The sequence below is a fragment of the Erythrolamprus reginae genome, unplaced genomic scaffold, assembly GCF_031021105.1.
Source record: "Erythrolamprus reginae isolate rEryReg1 unplaced genomic scaffold, rEryReg1.hap1 H_7, whole genome shotgun sequence".
NCBI lineage: Eukaryota > Metazoa > Chordata > Lepidosauria > Squamata > Dipsadidae > Erythrolamprus > Erythrolamprus reginae.
The window spans coordinates 163,236-185,807 of record NW_027248528.1 but is presented as its reverse complement, the minus strand read 5'-3'; the positions used below and the strand labels follow the sequence as shown (position 1 = coordinate 185,807).

General features: G+C 41.6%; 1 protein-coding gene across 4 annotated transcripts; it reads left to right on the top strand.

Moving 5' to 3' along the window:
* Positions 1-668: 668 nt before the first annotated feature.
* LOC139155857 (tumor necrosis factor receptor superfamily member 12A-like) lies at positions 669-9,271 on the top strand. 4 transcript variants are annotated; one of them, XM_070731196.1, is made up of 5 exons: positions 669-918; positions 2,999-3,100; positions 4,879-5,013; positions 5,470-5,524; positions 7,981-8,250. In XM_070731196.1, the coding sequence occupies exons 1-4, from the start codon at positions 846-848 to the stop codon at positions 5,520-5,522; spliced, it is 363 nt and encodes a 120-aa protein (XP_070587297.1). In that variant the 5' UTR covers positions 669-845; the 3' UTR covers positions 5,523-5,524; positions 7,981-8,250. The 4 variants fall into 4 exon arrangements, with proteins under 4 accessions (XP_070587297.1, XP_070587295.1, XP_070587294.1 ...); XM_070731194.1 differs by lacking the exon at positions 7,981-8,250 and adding an exon at positions 8,293-9,271 and having other exon boundaries at positions 671-918; XM_070731193.1 differs by lacking the exon at positions 7,981-8,250 and adding an exon at positions 8,257-9,271 and having other exon boundaries at positions 671-918.
* The last annotated feature ends 13,301 nt before the right edge of the window (positions 9,272-22,572 follow it).

The following is a 22,572-nucleotide window of genomic DNA, read 5'->3' as shown; positions in this document are numbered from 1 at the left end:
AGAAATTTAAAATTTAGAATGCAATCTAGGTTATTATGATTAGACTAGACTAAACTAGATTAAACTAGACTAGACTAGACTAGACTAGACTAGAATAGAATAGAATAGAGTTCTTTATTGGCCAGGTGTGATTGGACACAAAAGGAATTTGTCTTGGTGCAGATGCTTTCAGTGTACATAAAAGAAAAAGATACATTTGTCAAGAATCATGAGGTCCAACACTTAATGATTGTCAGAGGGGTCAAATAAGCAATGAGGAAACAATCAATATTAATAAAAAATCTTAGGATACATTAAATATATTATTAAATATAAGAGATGACATGTGTATATGGATTGATACTGAAGGTGTATATGTATGTTTTTCAATGTGGAGACAAGTAATATTTAAAAAACCCGAAAGAAAGAAAAGCCCTAAACAACGGAAAGCGGCCCGTTCCAGAGGGGCCACAGGATTTCCAGCCCAGCGGGACTTCCGAGAAACCGGCCCGGGCCAAAGCTGGAATCACCCTCCCTTTCGTCGCCGCCTCCCCCCCCCCCCCCTTCCCTTCTCCGGCCGGGCGCGTTTCCTTTCCTGCGCTGACTCGCTCCCGCTCCCCCGTCTCCTCTCCCCACCACCACCCCCCGCGCCTCCCCCGCAGATCAAAGGACGGTACGCGGAATCCTGGCCGCGCGCCCGCCAATCCCCGACTGCGGGGGCGTCTCTCGCCGGGAACCGACGGGGCCCGAGCCGAGCCGGGAAGAGTTTCCTGCATTGAGTCAGACTGAGAGGCTGGCGGCCGGTTGCAAGCGATCGGACATCCCCGGCGAAGAAGAAGAAGAAGCAGCGGCGAGATCCACCTGCGATGCTTGCTTGGGGAGTCATCTTAGGGCTCTTGCCCGTGTTGTTGGGGTCCGCCCGGGGAGAGCCCATCGCAGGTAAAGGGGGACCACCAGGACGCGTTTAGGACGAGGATGGGTGGGTCTCCCTTTTCCCCCCCTCTCTCGGCAAACTTTTGAACAACTGGAGAATCAAAATCGGCTTTTCAGGTTTGGGACGGGAAGGTGCCCGCGAAGCTCTTTTACCTGTTGAATCGCCGCCTTTGACCTCTCGCGGGTCTCCCGGTGCCGTTTCAAGGGACTTTGGGAAGGGGCTCGGGGCGGGTGAGGAAGAGCCGGCAGGTGGAGACAAAAGAGAGGAGAGGGAGGCTGCGAGGGAATGAATGAGCATAGGAACGAATAAATGAACGAACGAACGAATGAATGAATGAACGAATGTAGTTTGAAGTTTAGATGCCTTTCGAGATGGACCGCTTATCTGGAATCCCGACCTTCGGGTAGAAAACGCGGAATGAAAAATCTCGCAGTGACTTCGTAAGTGGACAAGTTTGCCTGTTTCCCAGGAACCCAGCTTTGTAGTTGATACACGTGTCGGTGGGTACAGGGCTGCGTAGAGCATGGTGTGTTCACACATGATGTTAAGGAAACGACTTAGATCTACGAGCCCTCCAAGGAAAAGAGGAAAACTTTATATTCAATTTAAAGTCGGCGCGGTCATTTCCATCTTAACGACATCCTGCAAAGGTTTTTCGGCAGGTGCAAACTATCTCGGTTCCGCTACTTCTCAGAGCTGAAGCAACGGTTGAAGGAACCCCTAGTGTAACGATGCCTGGTAGATTTACGAAAACGACTTTAAGTGTAAAGTAACGTTTCTTTAATTGCCAGTCGCGCTCTCACTCTCTCCCGGTTTAGCCCACTTCACAGGGTTGTGGTTGTGGGAAAGTAGGAAAGAGTATTACCCATGTTCACTGCTTTGAGTTAACTATATATTGATAAAAGGGGAATAAAAGAAAAATAAATAATAAAACAACAGTTCATTCGGACGAAGCAATCTGCACATGCTTAGTGGCGCTTTCTCATCAATTGCCAAACTCCGGCTCAGAGTTAAGCCCCGCCCCTGCCCGGGACAACAATCACAGAACTTGTCAAAAAGTGGGATGTCTATGAATGCGAGGCCCCGCCCCGCTCGATCCTGCCTCTTTCCCATTGGAGGGCTTTCCGGGTGAAACTCTCAACTCCTGCAAGTGAAGAAAAGTGGGGTCGGCGGGCCAGGCTGAGCGATCTGACGTTGGCGTCATGCGACCCACACTGAGTCATTCGCCAGCTCCGCTTCTGGGCTCAGCGCCATCTGTTTGCCTGCTCGCTCGAGGCATGTTTTATCAATGAAGTCATTTAAAAATGAGGGACGTGATGGCCGGGGGGGGCGGGGAAGGCTCCCTCTCCTCCCTCCCATTTTGCTATGTGATGCTCCCTGAGTTGATACCTAAACCCCCCACCTCACCCCCGCCCCTCATGTTCTCCTGTTCCTAACACTGGTTCACGTTTCGGGGTGAAACACAATACCCACACTCACCCCCAATGACGTTACCCCTCTGGAAATAGCCCTGGTGTCATGGGGGGGGGGAGTTGGATCACACGGATTAAATGCAGTGGATCCCCATTTATGAATTTTATGTTGGTTCCCTATTTTCACCCAGCTGATCCTTCTTCCCATAACCTAAATCCTTCCTTCCTTCTTTCTCTCCCCCCCTTCCTTCTCTCCTTCCTTTTGTTCTTTCTCTTCTTTCTTTGTTTCTCTTCTTTCTTTTCTTTTGTTTTTCTTTCTTTCTTTGTTTCTCTTTCTTTTCTTTCCTTCTTCCTTTCTTTTGTTTTTTCTCTTTCTTTGTTTCTCTTCTTTTCTTTTCTTCTCTCTCTCCTTCCTTCCTTCCTTTCTTTCTCTGATTCATGAATTTTTAGGAGAGCAGCTGGAAACATTCTGCATTTCAATTTCCATAACCCTAGGAAGCCAGGGATTATTTGAACTGGAAATCCAACACATCTGCAAAGGGGGTAGAATCAGAAATACCAGAACTTTTGTTAACTCGCTGTGCTTTAGGGAGGCAGAAACTTCCTGCCACTGTTTGCGCAGGAGAATTGGGTGAACTCTCAACTCCCTTTCTGCCTTTTCTTTCCTCCTCAGAAACTAGTTGTCCTGGAGGCCAGTCCTGGAGTCCTGACTTGGAGAAATGCATGGATTGCTCTGTCTGCCAACGTCAAAATAAGAACGATTTTTGCTCTACCTGTAAGTGGCTAACTATGGTGGGTAACGTGACTAGGGGAGGGGGACTCCATATGTTTTTGGTATTGCCAGGGTAACTCTTGGAGCACTCTGGGATGAGAGATTGGATGTTCAGCCTGATGCTTCACGTGATTCTCTGGAATTGAATGTTTGGATAATGAAACGGTTGAATGCAGGCCCTGACTTGGGACATTTTGCCCTCAAGCCCAAAGTCAAGATGCTGCTTCCTGTCACTGCATATTCAGAAGTTAATAATCATTTAAACCAGTGTTTCCCAACCTTGGCAACTTGAAGATATCTGGACTTCAACTCCCAGAATTCCCCAGCCAGGGAATGCTGGCTGGGGAATTCTGGGAGTTGAAGTCCAGACATCTTCAACTTGCCAAGGTTGGGAAACACTGATTTAAACTAATCTGTAGATAGGGTCCCATCCTCTCAGGAGCTAGCCATGATTCCCTTCCCTGTCACATCCGCCAATGGAGAAGGCAGCCCTCTTTCTTTTTCCAAATTTGGGCATGTCAAGGCCAAGGTTTATCCAGGGATGGTTAAAAAAAGTGAAAAATTCAGCTTCATCCGCAATTGATTTTTAAAAAATGCCCCATTTGCACCTGGGTTGCACAATCATGGCTCCGTAGCACCCATGAAAGGGGGTGGGGCTTCAGTCACATGATTGTGGCCGCCATCTTGGTTTTTGTGGATATCCGGCCCTCTGCTATTAGCTGTAAGTCTGCTAACTGTAGTCTTCATTTTAATTCCTCCCCTTTCTTTTGGGGGTAAGTGGTCGTTAGATAGTAGATGGGTGGCATATACCTTTAATTAATTAATTATATATTATTATTATTATTATTATTATTATTATTATTATTATTTATTAAATGTATATGCCGCCCCTCTCCGAAGACTCAGGGCAGCTCACAACATGTAAAAAGCAGTATACATCGAGATAAAATTTAAGAGTTAGATTTTAAAAAGAAACTAAAAACCCTATCAACATGCCCACACCCCATTCAGCAAGCTTACTATACATTCATTGGCCAGGGGCTAGAGTCTAATAACCCCAAGCTTGGTGGCATAAGTGAGTCTTTAAACTCTTAGGGAAGGCAGGGAGGATGGGGGCAACACGAATCTCCGGAGGGAGCTGATTCCTGAGGGCCGGGGCCTCCACAGAGAAGGCTTTTCCCCCAGGCCCTGCCAAGCAACATTGTCTAGTAGTTGATAGGACCTGAAGAAGGCCAACTCGGTGGGACCTAACTGGTCGCTGGGATTCATGCAAATTCATTCCATTAATTAATTAATTAACGGAAGCAAGCCTTGACATCTTCCTCCAAGTGTGAGAGCAGCCACTGGTGACATTCCCTTGCAGAGGTCCAAATTTAGCCTGGTGGCTGATCTGCATCATCTCAAAGCTCATTTTTGGGGGCCTGGAGTTAATTAGACTTCAGAAAGAAGCAGAGCTTCAGTTTTTTGGCCAGCCTTTCTATGAGCAGGGTTGTGCCGTTATGCTGCTGGCAATGAAAAGGATAATTGATTTTCCCCCTCCCCACCTCTATTCCAACATTTAAAACTGGAAAAAGTAAAGTCTTTGTACACAGTTTTATTCCACTGCCTGTGGCAACTCTCCGCCTCGAGGGGCCTAGGTAGGCAGGAAGGGGAAGGATTTTTGAACAGTGGGTGTCTGTTTCAGGTCAAGATATTGGCTGTGTCAGCCAACGATCCTTTGAGATCAACCAAAGCCCTTTTTTTCTCCAGGGGAATTTAAGGTGTTCTTCTCATTGTTGCAGGTGGAGACCCCCAGCCCAGCAAATCCCTCAATTTGTGGGTGCTAATTGGGGCATCGCTGGGTGCTGTCCTTCTGGCTAGTGTCATTGCAGGCACCATTATTTATTCCCGCTGCCGAAGGCGAGAAAAATTCACCAGTAAGTTCTTCCTTTTTTGCGATGTTTCGTTGCAGTTGAAATTGTCGCCATGGGTAGTCCTCAACTAACAACCGTTCACTTAGTGACCATTTGGAGTCACAATGGCACTGAAAGAACTGACTTGATAGGTTTTCGTCCTTACGACTCTCGCGTGATCAAAATCAAATGACCTTGGCATGTATTTATCATCATAGCAGGGTCATTTGATTGCAACCTTCCCAGCTGTCCTCCAACAAGCAAAAATTGAGGGGGGGGGGGGGAAGATGGTTTCATTTAACACCATGTGATTCAGTTAACAAAATGGAGTAATTCACTTAACAACTGTGTCCAAAAAGTTTGTACAATCAGGTATGACACAGTTACTAGTCTACTGTACAGTGAGCATCTGTGCTGTAAATTCTCCACGTCTCCTTCACCCTGATAAATCTTTTAACTGTCTTTTAACTCTATTTCTAGCCCCAATTGAAGAAACTGGAGGCCATTCAGCTCAAGAATCACTGATACACTGAAGGTGAGGTCAGGATGCTCCTAATCTCAGTTTCTTTCCTTATCCTTCTTTTTATTATTATTATTATTATTATTATTATTATTTATTGTTATTAATTAGATTTGTATGCCGCCCCTCTCCGTAGACTTCTTTCCTTTCAGCCTGTTGGTAGAACACTATTATTATTATTATTATTATTATTATTATTATTATTATTATTATTATTACGTCAGTACAACACAGCAAACAAGATCACTATGCTGGATTTCGTATTTCATCACCAGTCGGGCGCTTCCCAAGCACCTAAGACTGCGTGATGTAGCGGCAAATTATGTTTGCCGATCCCAGTAAAGCGGCCTTTTGCAATTGACAAATGGAGATTTTGTCAATTCCAATGGTTTTCAAATGTCCGCTGAGATCCTTTGGCACTGCGCCTAGCGTGCCAAGTACCACTGGGACCACTTTCACTGGCTTATGCCAGAGTCGTTGCAGCTCGATTTTTAGATCTTCGTATTTCACTAATTTCTCTAGCTGCTTCTCCTCAATTCTGCTGTCTCCTGGGATTGCGATGTCGATGATCCATACTTTCTTTTTCTCCACGATCACAATGTCTGGTGTGTTATGGTTCAGAATTCGGTCAGTCTGAAGTCGGAAGTCCCACAGTAGTTTTGCTTGCTCATTTTCGACCACTTTTTCGGGCTTATGATCCCACCAGTTCTTTGCCGCTGGTAAATGGTAGTTCTGGCACAAGTTCCAGTGGATCATCTGTGCCACAGCATCATGTCTATGCTTATAGTCAGTCTGTGCAGCTGAGTATGTGGTAATAATAATAATAATAATAATAATTATTATTATTATTATTATTATTATTATTATTATCCATTGGCTTTATCGTTTTTAATGTTCTAAGCTGCTCAGAGTCGCCTATAGCGAGATGAGTAGCAAATTAAGTAAGTAAATGAATAAAGAAATAAAGTGACACATTAAGAAGGGTTGAAGAGAAACCAAGTTTCTAGTTCTCAAAAACAAACACAAAATGTTTAGCTTTCCCTCTTTTTCAGAAACCTGCCCAATAACCTTGAAGAGAACACTTTTGTTTCTAGGTAGTGAAACATTTACAGAAGCTAAATCTATTTGTATGAAGTACAATGAAGTCTCACTGTGATAATAGAAGTCTTTTTTTCCCCTTTTTGGCATAGTTTCATGTTTGTTCCTAAGCATTTTCATGTTCGAATCATTTTGGAAGGTTCTCATAGTATACATATTTACAGGGATTGACACCTGATTAAGTCTAATTTCTGGGCAATGCTGCCTAGGATGGTTTTGTTAATCTTGTACCCTTTCTGAAAACTTCAAATTGCATATTTGTAATGAGTAGTATGTATTTGTAGCAATAGCAATTGCATTTAGATTTATATACCGCTTCATAGGGCTTTTATAGAATCTAGCTCCTCTTTTTACCCACCTTGGAAAGATTGAATGCTGAGTCAACCCTGATCCAGTGGTGAGATTTGAACTGCTGGAACTACAGCTAGTAGTTAACTGAAGTAGCCTGCAGTGCTGCCCTCTAACCTCTGCGCCACACTGACTATTTCATTTCATACCCACTACTGGTACTGGTGTTGTTACCTAGTTTGGGTAATGAAACATTTGCAAGAAAACGAGCAAATCTCAAAGAGCTTCAAGGACCCCTCAGTTTTATAGTTGGCATATTTTTATTTTTAAAACATCCTGCTCTTCATAAGATTTGCTCAAGTAAAGGTAGCAAGCCATAAAGGTGTGCTAAGAAGTCCAATAAATAAATAATAAATAGATAAACAGCACTGTGGCCCTTTTTTAAACAATGACAATTCTGGGAGGCAAGGCAATGTGATCCCCCAAAAAAGTCCCAACCTCTGTTTCACCAATCTCTTTCCAGTGTTTTACTTTCCCAAAATAATATCTTTGAGATATTTTGGCATTTCCCAACCAGCAAAGGGCTGCAAAAATTTTTTACTATCACACTGTGGCTTATTTTGTAGGTGTGGCTTGCCAGTCATGTGACCAGGTGGGAGTGGCTTGACGATCATGTGACCAGGGGATGGCTTAAAGGTCATGTGACTGGCTTAAAGGTGGCCAACTTGACATCACTTACGTCAAGGGTTTGGTTAGTATAAGGATGCCTGGCCTCTCCTTGCCTCAAAGAGATACAATTTCCCTATCTATTTACTACTACTGAACATCCAAAATATACTATTTAATTCTATGTATATATGCCACATGTAGACATACATATTACACAAAGGCACACAAAAATATACATTGTCCAGCATATAAACTGTATGTGTATGTACACACACGCAAAGATCTTCTAAAATTATACACGTTCAACCTCATTTACTATGATAGGAAAAATGTACCCAGAGTCCAGAAGGGAAAAAAGGGAAAAAATCAAAAAGTTTCTACCAGTTGTGCGTACCTGACTAAAATTTTTCTACCAGTTCTGCGTACCTGACCATACCTGTAGGAGCCCATCACTGCTCCCAACCAGTCTCCCTCCTTGGCCCCATTAAGATGGATGGACTACAATTCCCAGAATTCCCCAGCCAGCCATGTGTGAACTTCAATTCTGTGAATTCTGGGAGTGGGAATCTACATTTTTGAAGTTGCCAAGAAGAAACAACACTGCCCTGGAGTGATGGGAATTTGGGGGGATGGACAACAAGAAAGAATCCTACTGAGTGCAAATTTATTTTCCTTATGTTTTTCCCCCACAGATCTGGTTTTGTTGTTTTGTTTTTCCACCACTTCAGGAAACTGCAAAGAAAACATCACTTGATTACCTCGACTTTTCTTGAAGCTGCGGGGAGAGACACTTTTCACCTGCCCTGGCATTTGGGGGCCTTAACATTTTGCACACTCAGCAACGGGCTGTGAAACCTACTGTCTCTTGTTCCCATTGCAGGAAACAGGCCCCTTCTGGGGAAACGGCGGCCATTTTCCTTGTCAAGCGCCTTGTGCTATGTGAGGTGAGGGAAAAAACCTCACTTCCGGCATTATACATACCCCAGGCCTAATGCCCCATATTGGGGTCATTTATTTTTCTACAGGCCTTAGAGTTTGGGGAACTTTGCCATTCTTAGATCTGCGCTGTGGGCCTCTTCCTTTGTCGTTTCCCTCTGGGGAACGTTTTAGGGAAAACAATGAATGTGATTTTTAGATTATTTGTATATAGAGATCTATTGGGTGCTAAAACTCTCCTTGAGAGAGGCAGACTAGCCTCAACAGAGATTCCTGCACCGTTACTCCTAATCAGTGGCTGGCCACTACATCAAAAAGATGTTCTGGACTACAACTCCCATAATGCTATGTAAAGTCACAAATTGCCTTAGGTTTATGGGCATTTTGCTCCATAAGGAGGACACCGGTTTGCTTCCTCTGACTGTTATTTTCTCTTCTCTTTCTCTATGGTGCTCCCTGTTGAGACCCTATTTATGTCTTCTGCTCTCATAAGAGATTTTTAATTTTATGGTGTGATTGTTGTTTTTTAAATTGCATTTTAAAAAAAGTGTTTTCATTTCCTGACACATTTGTGAACCGAAGAAAAATTAAAATGTTTAACTTTGGTTTGAAAAAGTTGCAAATTTACCCCCAGGAAGTGAATGTGAATATTAATGGGTTTGATAGAACACCACTCTAAAACATAGTTTGTTTAATGTATTAAATAAACCACAATTGGCCAGATTTGCATGATACAAAAAACTGAGGCTGAATAAATCATCTTAAGTTTTAGTGTGAGATTGGTTTATTTTTAACCTTTAAAGCATTTCACATAAATGAGATAAGTTTCTTTGCATGAATTATCTAAGGTTGTTCATGATGAGGTTTTAGGTAGAGACAGAGGTATTCTCACTTACATTTCCTCTCCCATACAAGCTAAGTAGTAAAGCATATATTATGTATGTATTCCATGCCAATAATCCAAGTAAAATCTCCACTTAGAAGGTAGCAGATGGTGGGAAACAACTTGGTTTAAATTCAGATCAGAACAGGTAAATACTGTTCTAATGAATAAATCAATGCCTCAATCAATTGTAGGGGCTTTAAGACGTCTGGACTTGAACTCCCAAAATTCTTAACAATACTACTTAGGAAATTCTGGGCATTGAAATTTATCAAAGTTTTTCAGTTTTCTCCAACGTATATCCCTTGGAGAGCTCTTCTAGAGTTAAGGGATCTCGCCTCTCCCAATTTGAGAATCAGATTATTACCACTTGCCCTTCATTTAGACCAGTGTTTTACAACCTTGGCAATTTTAAAAGGTGTAGACCTCAATTCCCCAAATTCCCTGCTGGCAGGAGAATTCGGGGAATTCTTAAAAGTTATCAATTCTGAAAAACACTGATTTAGCAAATGGAGTATTTAACCAGGGGTGTCAAACTCAATTTCATTGAGGGCCGCTACAGGGTGGTGTCTGATTTCAGGCGGGCAGAGTGGGCGTGGCCAGAGTAGGCGTGGCCAGCTTGATGCCACTTGTGTCAGGAGCGCCTCTAATGGCCTGAGTGCTCTGCCAGAGAAAATGGGCTCCCGAGTTCCGTTTTCGCCTACAACTACCTCCTTCAACCGTCTGGCAGTGAAAACAGGTCTTAGGAGGGCTGTGCGTGGCCCTATCAAGTTCAGTTTTTGCTGGCAGGGGCACCACCTTTGCTGTTTCCAGGGCAACCCCGCAAGTTAGATCTAAGCACCTTATAGGCCGGATTCGGCCCTGGGCCTTAAGTTTGACACTCTTGGTGAGTGTGATTGGTTTTTTCATATAATTGGGCGATTCAGACAAACAATCCAGTGTTATAAATCAAGGAGTTAATAATAATAATAATAATAATAATAATAATAATAATAATAATAATAATTTATTGGATTTGTATGCCGCCCCTCTCCGTAGACTCGGGGCGGCTAACAACAATGATAAAAACAGCATGTGACAATCCAATAATAAAACAACTGAAAACCCTTATTATAAAACCAAACATACACACAGACTTACCATGCATAACTTGTAATGGCTTAGGGGGAAGGAATATCTCAACTCCCCCATGCCTGGCGGTATAAATGAGTCTTGAATAGTTTACGAAAGACAGCGAGGGTGGGGGCAATGCTAATCTCTGGGGGAGTTGGTTCCAGAGGGCAGGGGCCACCACAGAGAAGGCTCTTCCCCTGGGGCCCGCCAAACGACATCATTTACTCGACGGGACCCGGAGAAGGCCAACTCTGTGGGACCTTATCGGTCGCTGGGATTCGTGCGGTAGCAGGTGGTTCCGGAGGTAGTCTGGTCCAGAGTTAGGTTTTATTGTGAGAAGAATTCAGGAACATCAGCCTGCCTGGCCATCTTTTTTCTAAATTCAAGAAGTACAGACCAAAATATATATATAAATCTCCATGCTCAGGAACTATTTTCTCATATGGCTGAGTTTTCGTCTTCTTGCTACCCCAACACACGACTGACCCTGTAACCCTAGTTTTGCTTGTCACTTAAATAGGCACCGGTTAAAATCTGGAATCTTCCTTCAAAGCACTGGAGGATAGGAGAGTTTCCAAGGTTTCCTTTATGAAAAGGCAAATTGAGGAGTGCCTAGCTGGCAGGCAGGCATGGAAAAAAAGTCTTCCTGTTTCCTTTGTAGCTAAAGTATAGCCTAAAGGCATCCTGATGTGCTTCCTTTTTGCATCTAAGTAGATCTGAGTCTAGCCAAGATTTGGGAAGAAAGAAAAGTGCTTTGAAAGACTAACACTCTTCACAATTGAAGCATAAATACCTTACAGGTATATTTTTCTCAAGCAACGGTTGAATTCCACCAGCTATTGATTGTCAAACCTTGATTAGTTTTATTTTCAATATGTGATCAAACTGGGAGTCACTTCTGGCCCTTTTACATAATTATTGGCTTACCAAATAGACGCTACTCTTAATTTTCACCCTATCTCTATTTCGTCCTTTTCTTAATCTCACCTGGAGGACTGTTGGAAGAGTTAAAAAAGCTCAATGAGTGGACCAGGAAGCTCAACAATTAGGACTTGAAGAAAATGAAACATAAACCTTGACTCTGAGCTCCTATTTCTGTAACCCCCAAATGATGGCTTTTTTAAGTACAGGGAAGCCTCATAAAAAATCTCCAACCAGTTCTGCGTAATTTGAAGATTCCGCAGGTAGGTAGCTATGGACACTGCCATCTCTAAGGATAATGTCTTCTTTTAAGATTTTCTTCCCTCCGAAAGATTGTGGGCATCCACAAAATTAAATTTATTTTGATGTTTTGGCATTTGAGGAATAAACAGTTGACCTGGGTTTCTCTATGGCTAATTGTTGTGGTTTGGGGTTTTTCTATTGTTGTTTGGGGGGGGGGGGTTGTTTTGTTTTGTTTTGGCTGATGTGATGTTTTTGAGGGTCATGTCGTGTGCAGTTAAGTCAACTTGTGCCCACAGTGGAGAAACACTACTTTTAAAAATATGTGTTGAATAAACAGACTCCAACACAATCATAGAGGAAAGTCATGCTGAAGTGGTCACAGCGCTCAAATTCCATTGTTGCTGGCACAATATAATTTAACAATGCAGTAACAGAATAATGGACTTGGAAGGGACCTTCTCTCCAGCAGAAGACCCTATATCCCTTCAGACAAATGGTTGTCCAGTCTTAAAAACCTCCCATGAGAGAGCACACACAACTTCGGAAGGTAGGTCGCTTCACTGGTTAATTGTTCTAATTGTCAGGATATTTCTGCTTAGTTCCAGGTTGCTTGTCTCCTTGATTAGTTTCCATCCATTGTTTCTTGTCCTTCCCTCTGGTGCTTTGGAGAACAGTTCGACTCCTCTTCTTTGTGGTAGTTCTTGAGTTATTGGAAGACTGCTACCGTGCTGCCCGAGTCCTTTTTTTCACTAGTTTTTGATGTCATCCTTTTCGTTTTCAAACACCTGCACCCCAATAACTGAGTTGGTTCTTTTGAGGGATCCAGAAAAGGTTGGGAATGTTATTTTTTCAGCATGGTGTTTTCTAGTACAAATAGATTTTTATTCAGCCTTTCATTTTCTCAGTGCTAAATTCATTCTATTTTTACTACCTCCCCATCCTCCAGGCCCACAATTTCAGGTCTAATATCAAATTATTTAGTAGACTGGTAGAGGGGGAATATCACAAGGGTTTTAAAGGTTTAAACAAACCTTTGTGTATTGTTATTATACACACAACAATGCCATTATTATTATTATTATTATTATTATTATTATTATTATTATTACATTTGTTTGCTTGTTTGCTTGTTTGTTTATTTGTTTGTTTGTTAGATTTGTATGCCGTCCCTCTCCGAAGACTCGGGGCAGCTCACAACAATAACAACAATGTAACAAATCTAATATATTAAAAAAAGTCTAAAACCCTTTATTTAAAAACCATACAACACACTCATACCATCCATAAATAATATAACCCAGGGGCTCATTCCCCATGCCTGACGACATAGGTGGGTCTTTAATAGCTTACGAAAGGCAAGGAGGGTGGGGGCAGTTCTAATCTCCAGGGGCAGTTGGTTCCAGAGGGCCGGGGCTGCCACAGAGAAGGCTCTTCCTTTGGGGCCCGCCAGATGGCATTGTTTTGTCGACGGGACCCGGAGAAGGCCAACTCTGTGGGACCTAATTGGTCGCTGGGATTCGTGCGGCAGAAGACGGTTCCGAAGGTATTCTGGTCCGATGCCATGAAGGGCTTTATAGGTCATTTCTTTAGCTGGGGTTGGCCTTCATATAGATTGAGTTTTTCCCAAGAATTTGAGATGTTGTCATTTATCAACACAATATATGTGCGGATCCAAGCAGCGTGCCTTTTTCCAATTGACAGATGGGAATTTTGTCAATGCACAGATTTTTCTAATGACCTTCCAAGAATTTTTGGTATGGCACTGAGCTAATAACCACTGGAATTATCAGAGATGACTTGTTATTATTATAACTGGTCACACAGCCAGGGGTTTACACCAGATTTGGTATTTTTAATACACCCATTGAGTCCTTCCCAGGGACCTGGAATAAGAAGAAGATGATCAGGATTGTTATTATTATTTCTGTTTATAATAATCCAAGCCCTAACCAAGGACCTAAGGCAGCATCTAATAGTACAGTTCCAAGAAAGGTAATTATTAGTAAAAAAATAAGGTGTTCAAAGCTGATTAATTCAGTATTTCCAGATACTAAGGAAGTCTTTTAGGTGTCCCTCCAAGGATTCTATTCACAATTGCTACAACAATGGATTTCTTTTTCCATAGGCATTCAACTTCAGTCTGCAACGTGAGAAAATGTTATTTTACTGAAAGAGTAGTAGATGCTTGGAACAAACTTCCAGCAGACGTGGTTGGTAAATCCACAGTCACTGAATTTAAACATGCCTGGGATAAACATAGATCCACCCTAAGATAAAACACAGGAAATAATACAAGGACAGACTAGATGGACCATGAAGTTTTTTTCTGCCGTCAATCTTCTATTATGTTTTTATGCCAATCCTGGTATTCTATAATTTTTTCCCCAACTTTTTTTTTTAAAGCAAGTACTTTTAAAATGATTGTTGTTATTATTTCCCACTTTTGCTTTCTTTTCACTAATTTCCTTTCCCACTTTTAGTTCCCACTAATTTCCTTTCTCGTTTCCCTGTAGTAATTTCCCCCCCCCCCTTCTGTGCCGGCTTTTCTTTCTAGCCTCTGGTTCCTTTTGTTCAGTTCTTCGCTGCCCCCACCTCCTCCTCCCCCAGAATTTCCTTCTCTGTCTCTCTGACTCATTCTCCCTTTTCTTCTCCTTGCCCTTACGGCCTCCTGGTTCTACATTCCTGTCCCCTTAGTTCATACCAGCCTGTCCCGGACACCACCCAGTGAGTCATCTGAAGGTGGCGGGAGCAGGGAGGACGGGAGAAATAAGGCAAAAGCTGAGGTGTTCCTCCCCCTTTGCGGTGGTCGTGCGTCCGTGCAAAAATTGGCTGCACTCCAGAATTTCACAGCACCTGAGTCCATCAGATTTTGAGCCGGATTAAATTTTCCACAACTTTTCTTCTTCTTCATGGAATAACGGCCTGAGATGGCTCCAGGCAGGATTTAAACTAACCCAAATCTAATTAGCCAAAAATGGCATAATAGTGGATTTGATTTGGATAACAGCACAAGAACTCAATCACAACAGGAATATTTAAATTGATTTAAAGCAGGAGTGGGTAACTACGTCCCCTTTTACTACTTGTGGACTTCAACTCCCAGAATTCCTGAACCAGCATGGAATTCTGGGAATTGGAGGCCAGAGGTGGTAAAAGGGTTATAATTGTTGACCACTATTTAAAAGCAATAGCATTTAGATTTATATACCGCTTCATAGTACTTTTACAGCCCTCTCTAAATAATTTACAGAACCAGCATCTTGCCCCCAACAATCTGGGTCCTCATTTTACCCACCATGGAAGGATGGAAGGCTGAGTTAACCTTGAATCGGTGGTGAGATTTGAACTGAAAATGAATACAACCACTGCATTCGCCTTAAAATCATTGCATTTGCTTTAAAACTGCAATATTTGCTATACAACTGCTGCAAAAAATCGGGTCAGTCACACAGGCGCCTCGACTCGTGGATTTATGAGGGAAATTCTGGGCTCCGTTATGGTCATAAATCAAAGACTAATTGTAGAAGCTTGACAGTATTTCTTGGGGGTTTGGGGTATGTAGAGAGTTCTTTCCATCAGATCAGCATACTGTATCTCAGCAGGGAAGAAGCTTCACCATCCCTTAGTTGCACAAGTGTGCAAGCTTCTGGATTAGATGTATTTATTTATTTATTTATTTATTTATCTATCTATTTATTTATTTTGTCCAATGCACAACAATACACAATGAAGGTTATAGAGGTTATACTCGAGTAAAATATATTAGAAAAAGAATAGAAGTGAAAATTTAGGAATAGAATATATCAATTAAAGAATAGAAGGATATTGCAAGAGTAGTATAAGAAGAATAGAATAGAAGAATAGTAGATACGACATATGAGATATAAGAGAGACAATAGGACAGGGGACGGGAGGCACGCTAGTGCATTTATACACGCCCCTTACATCAGTTTCTTTGTCTTGGGGTCACATGAAAAACAGGGCGGCATATATACAAATAAATAAACAAATAATAAACAAACAAACAAATAAATTTCTGCTTTTGTCCAGTGAGGGGAAAAGGTGTTTTTATATGTTGGCTGCGTTCATACATGACTGATTTTCTAGGTTTGCGTAATTAAGATTTTATTTTTATTTATTTATTTATTTTGTCCAATACAAATTGAAAGTTAAGGAGAATAAAAACGTGTAGAAGTAAATATCAGGGAAGGGATAGAAGAAGAGATATGAGAATAGAATACATCAATGAAGAGTAGAGGAAGGATATATGGATGGGAGAAAAGATATATAAAATATAGGAGAGGCAATTGGACAGGGGACGGAAGGCGCACTAGTGCACTTATGCTCGCCCCTTACATCCCATAAAGCACAGTTTCTCTGCAACAGCAGTGTGTACTGGGACCCTCAAGGAGACCTGACTGCAAATAGCTGTTAGGGATTTCTTTAAAACACAACTTTTCCCAAGAATCATTCCCTAACGCTTCTTGTTCTTATTATTTTATCCTCTTCTGCCTCTTTTATTTTTTTCCAGTTTGAAAATGTGTATTTGCTTAATTCTGTTGTTGTTTTTCTTTGTCGAGAAAAAAAAGGGGGGTGGAATCAGAATGGGAAATAAGCTGGACTCACAACAGCATTCTAAGACAGGAAAACAAACACACTTAAAATGAAAAAAAAAGTGTTTGGTGTTGCGTGAATGCATTGGCTGGGAATTTAGCTGACTTGGCTGGGCCTGTTATGTGAAGATAGTTGTTGTCTGGTAGACACAAAGAATTCCACAGAAGTTTTAAAATGTCAACATGGATGCCTCAACCATGTGAATGAAACTCTGCTTCGTGGCGATGGCTGCCATGTTTTATTTATTCATTCATTCATTCATTCATTCATTTATTTATTTATTTATTTATTTATTTATTTATTTATTTATTTATTCATTTGTCCAAAACACAATACATATGGAAGAGAATAGACATGAAGTAATATGTATAAAGATAATATGTAAAAATAGAGGAGAAGATATATGAAAGGAAGAAAATATATATGATATATGAGATAAAGGAAAGACAATTGGACAGGGGATGAATGGCACACTAGTGCACTTATGTACACTTATTTATTTATTTATTTATTTGTTTGTTTGTTTATTTATTCATTTGTCCAAAACACAATACATATGGAAGAGAATAGACATGAAGTAATATGTATAAAGATAATATGTAAAAATAGAGGAGAAGATACATGAGAGGAAGAAAATATATATGATATATGAGATAAAGGAAAGACAATTGGACAGGGGACAAAAGGCACACTAGTGCACTTAGGTACACTTATGCACATTAGTGCACTTATATATACTTAATTCAATCATGTGGTTATTAAGCAAATCTAGCTTCCCCCATTGACCTTCCTTGCCTAGGAAGATTGCAACGTTTGATTAAGCGTTGTTGCTATGGTCATAAGTTAAGGACCATTTGTAAATCACCTTTCCCCCCAAGATTGTTCTAACTTTGAACTGTCACTAAACAAATGGTTGTAAGTCAAGGGATGCCTGTACAGTGGTACCTCTGCCTACAAACGCCTCTACTTACAAACTTTTCTAGATTAAAAAATGGCTGTTCAATATTTTTTTTTGCCTCTTCTCAAGAACCATTTTCCACTTACAAACCCGAGCCTCCAAAACTGTAACCGGAAAAGGCAGGGAGAACCTTCCATGGTTTTTTTTTTAAAAAATCACAGCCCTAAAGCATCACAGAGGGGAGAGACGACGGTTATTGTTGCAGATGTTTTTATAATTCAGATTCATTTGAGTGGCACTTCAGTTTAGAGAAATGTTTCTCAACCTTGGAAACTATAAGATGTGTAGACTTCAACTCCCCAAAATCCCCCAGCCATCTATGCTTTGCTGGGAAAAGTTGAGAAACCCTCGTTTAGAGCAGCAACATATGCACATCTCTGGATTAGACAAGATTCCTCCACCAAGCAAATGGAAAAATGTTACTTGCATCTCAACTGTTTTAAGGCCTCAGAGGTACCAGGTGTTCCGTTTCTGATGAATAACTGACAGGCAGAGGCTTGCCAGGGTTTTCTAGCAAAAAAAATTGGAAAAGGATTTCCCAGCGAGGGCAAAATTGCTTTATAGCTGAGGCTCATCTGATGTGGATGATAATTCCAATCATCGCATGAATGTAAAAGAAAGAAAAATAGTTTGATTTATAGGGCCTGAATGAGTTTAATTATTGAAGCTTCCACCCACAAACCAGAGGATTTAAAGTTCTGCTAGATGAGAGGAACCGTTTAGTACTTAGTCTAATTTCCAGAATTTCTTGGCAGGAGCTACTTTAAAATCTCCAGTGAAACGGATCTTCTCATTTCCTGCCTGGAAGCTATTTTGTGGTCAAGGCGAGGGGGCGGAGTCATTAAGCCACGCCCTTCGTCTGAAGAGACATAGCGAGGTTCAGATTAGTCAATGAACTGATCAGAATCTTGCATCAATTATTTCTGTGGAAATGAATTACTCGGGGTGACTACCCAAAATTATGCAAATAGAGGCAGAGTCTTCCCTCCACCAAAATGCCAGGGATGCAATGGTTTAAGCCCTTTTTTTTCTTTTGTTGAAATGTCATAGATCTATTTTAATTTTATTTTGGTTTTAATTAAAGATGTTACAGTAGACACACATCCATCTGCATAGATATTTAATCATTTGATTGATTGGTTGGTTGGTTGGTTGGTTGGTTGGTTGGTTGATTATACAGGTAATCCTCAATTTATGACAAAAATAGACACCAGAATTTCTGTTGGTAAGCAAGTGAATAGAACCCAGTTTACAACCTTATTCTGCCACAGTTATTAAGTGAATCTCTGAAATTATTAATTCAATCGTGTGGTTATTAAGCAAATCCAGCTTCCCCCATTGACCTTGCTTGCCTAGGAAGATTGCAACATTGATTAAGCATTGCTGCTATGGTCATAAGTTAAGGACCATTTGTAAATCACTTTTTCCCCCAGTATTGTTCTAACTTTGAACAGTCACTAAACAAATGGTTGTAAGTCAAGGGACACCTGTACAGTGGTACCTCTGCCTACAAACGCCTCTACTTCCGAACTTTCCTGGATAACAAAAATGGGTGTTCAATATTTTTTTTGCCACTTCTCAAGAACCATTTTCCACTTACAAACCCGAGCCTCTGAAACTGTAACCGGAAAAGGCAGGGAGAAGCCTCCATGGGACCTCTCTAGGAATCTCCTGGGAGGAAACAGGGCCAGAAAAGGCGGGGAGGAGCCTCTGTGGGGCCTCTCTAGGAATCTCCTGGGAGGAAACAGGGCTGGAAAAGGCAGGGAGAAGCCTCCACGGGGCCTCTCTAGGAATCTCCTGGGAGGAAACAAGGCCTCCACCCTCCCCTGTGGTTTCCCCAATCGCACACATTATTTGCTTTTACATTGATTCGTATGGAAAAAAATTGCTTCTTCTTACAAACTTTTCTACTTAAGAATCTGGTCACGGAACAAATTAAGTTCGTAAGCAGAGATACAGTACAGTATAGACGGTTTTTAATGTGTCTGGGTCAACGAGAGTTGAAGCCAAGCTGTAAATAGCTGGTCCGCAATAGCTCAAGAAAATGGCTCTTTTCCGGTCGTCTTCTGCATCGTGTAGGTTGCTTGCCTGGAGAAAAATTCTGAATTTGGACATGTACCAAGTCCAAGATTCTGAGTCAGAATTGAAGAAAGGCGGTGGTGGAGCCATGGCCGAGGTCATGGTTGCTTTTGCGGGAGGTCGACCTCCTTGTCGCCACTGTTAAATCACCACTCGGAGTCTGGTTGAACTAAATCTTCATTTATTGAAGAACTGAGAGAGAGTAACGTTCACTGTGGAAGTAACTGTCCGAACTGGGGCAACGGCTACTCCATTGTCCTATTTATACTGTTACAAAACCGCGGGCTTTTGCTAACTGTCAATATTTAACTTTCGCGGCTATTTTCCAATAGCCGCGTCTAAACCAATCAGCGATTTTCTCATAATAATTCAAACAAACACAACAGTATATGCATTCAGGTTTTTTTAAAGGATAAAAATGGGACTACCATTATCTGGGGTGCAAAGTTGCAGAGGATCACAAAATGACAGCAGTGTTATGCCAAAGTTCCAACTCCTTTCTGCCAACTAGGGGCTATTCACAGCTTTGCAGTCCAGATATGATAATTTAATTAAAATATGACTTTCAGTTAGCTGTCAAGTTTGCAATAAGCTGTCTAATTTAGACTTTAAGTATGAATTTCATTTCCTATCCGATTGTGAGTAATTTCTGTTCTTTGCCCCAAAATAAGATCAATCTAGTATTGAAAGATTTGTTTCAATACTAAATTGAGGAACAACTTGGATTGTAGCTACAAGGCCAGCCTTCTTCAACCAGGCAGATCTCTGGATGTCAGACTACAACTCCCATCACTCACTATGATCTGATCAATATATAAAGAGCTGCCAAGTTGGAAACTTGTGGTATAGCCTAAGATAGAATCGTAAAGGTGCTGGTTTTTTGGATTAAAAAAAAAGATATCCCTTTTTAAAATTTCTTTTTAATCTCCATGTAAAAATACACCTGCTCGGACTGGATAATTTTGTTTCACACCTCACTTATTGAAGGATTATCTATCTATCTATCTAGCTATCTATCTAGCTATCTATCTATCTCTATCTATCTATCTATCTATCTATCTCTATATCTCTATCTATCTATCTCTATATCTCTATCTATCTATCTATATCTATATAGAGATAGAGATAGAGATAGAGATAGAGATAGAGATAGATAGATAGATAGATAGATAGATATGATAGATAAATGATAGATAGATAGATAGATAGATAGATAGATAGATAGATAGATAGATAGATAGACAGAGAGAGGGAGAGAGAGAGATAAACCTTCAATAAGTGAGCTCGGAGACAAAATTATCCAATTCGAGCAAGTGTATTTTTACATGGAGATTTATATATGTAAAACTAAAGAAGTTTCTTTGTTAGGGTGAAGGAAGGCGATTCTTTTGTCATCTTGACTGGATTCACACAACACTCAGACTAAAATGCAGTAGCTGGTTTATTTTGTGAGAATCCAACCAAGGTGGCAGGGTCACTCCAAAACTGTTTGGTTTACTTAGAGGTTGTCTGGTTGTCTGAACCCAGCCATGCCGTGACATCTCTGGAATCCAGCAAGCAAAGGCAGCTTCCAAATCACCCTCCGGTCTGGCTAGAGTGGTCCCCCTCCAGCCCCAGTTTTACTGAGCGCCCGGTCTCCCTGGCCATATAAAGAGAACGAAGCCAGTGACGACCACGAGGTCCATAAAGTGGAAAATCCGCCTTTCCCATCCCAATCGGGCAAAAGAGGACGAGATCGCCAGCAAAGGGAGGGAGGGAGATTAAAGAGATGTAAACCAGAAGACAAGGAAGCCCAGACGGATAAAGTCATAGGGAAGGAATGCACAACACTCTTGCGTTGTGCCGTGTGTGAGTGCCGGTTGGCTGGGGGAAAGCAACCCAGCCAGAACAGGCAAAATGATTCACAGACTGAGAAAGAGAACTGGAGGGAAGCCAAGGCTGTTTCAGGCAGCCCCAAGCACACGCAGGAGAACCTGGGTGTCTGGGCACCATCTATGGCTCCCAGCCCAACCTGGGCTACCATTTGGCGAGTTTTTCCATCCCTGGCGGTGCCCAGGAGATGCCCCACTCGTAGCCTCCCTGGCAAGGCTACAGCTTCCCCGTCAAAAATAATAATAATAATAATATGCCCTTTGGTTTTTCAGCCTTTGCAAAATGCAAAAGAGAACAATGGTTGTTGGAAAGACAGAATGAGTCAGAAAAGAAGGACGGGGTGGAACAGCGGAAGTGGGGGAGGATCGGCTCTCCCTTTTCACTGTAATCCTCTTCTGCGTCCTTAATAGTCAGGGAGGAATTCAGCCGTGGCAGAGACGGTGAACATGAAAGGCTTTCAGCCTTTATGAGGTGCCCTGAATTAAAAGACAATTCTGAGGTAATCTCTGGATACTTTTTTTCCCACAACTTCTGGAGGCAAGCTGTTCCACTGATCAGCCATTCTGACTGTCAGGAAATTTCTCCTTAGTTCTTTATTTATTTATTTATTTCATCTTTTGACACAGTTAAATAAAACAAGTAACAAGTAAACAAAACGAAAGAACATCAAAAAAGAGATACAATACAATAAAGTCCTTCATGGCACCGGACCAGATTATCTCAGGGGCCGCCTTCTGCTGCACGAATCCCAGCGACCAGTTAGGTCCCACAGAGTGGGTCTTCTCCGGGCCCCGTCAACTAAACGATGTCGCTTGGCGGGACCCAGGGGAAGAGCCTTCTCTGTGGCGGCCCCGGCCCTCTGGAACCAACTCCCCTCCAGAGATTAGAATTGCCCCCACTCTCCTTGCCTTTCCTAAACTGCTTAAAACCCACCTCTGCCACCAGGCATGGGGGAATTGAGATACTCTTTCCCCTAGGCCTCTACAATTTTATGCATGGTATATCTCTATGTATGTTTGGTTTTTATAATAATGGGTTTTTAACTGTTTTTAATATTAGATTATTATTATTATATGCTGTTTTATTACTGTTGTTAGCCGCCCCGAGTCTGCGGAGAGGGGCAGCATATAAATCCAATAAATAAATAAAATAAATAAATAAATAAAATATCACATATAATAATACTAAAATAAAATAAAAATTCTCCTTAGTTCTAAGTTGCTCCTCTTCTTATTTAGTTTCCACCCATTGCTTCTTGTCCTACCCTCAAGTGCTTTGGAGAATAGGTTGATTCCTTCTTCCTTGTGGTAATCCCTGAGATATTGGAACACTGTTATCATGTCTCCCCTAGTCCTTCTTTTCATTAAACTGGTCAGTTCCTGCAACCGT

Excerpts from the sequence above, each read along its gene's own strand:
- LOC139155857 (XM_070731194.1), top strand. The coding sequence starts at position 846 with ATGCTTGCTTGGGGAGTCATCTTAGGGCTCTTGCCCGTGTTGTTGGGG. Across the intron at positions 919-2,998 it reads CCGGGGAGAGCCCATCGCAG|AAACTAGTTGTCCTGGAGGC; the intron begins GTAAAGGGGGAC and ends TTTCCTCCTCAG. Across the intron at positions 5,014-5,469 it reads AAGGCGAGAAAAATTCACCA|CCCCAATTGAAGAAACTGGA; the intron begins GTAAGTTCTTCC and ends CTCTATTTCTAG.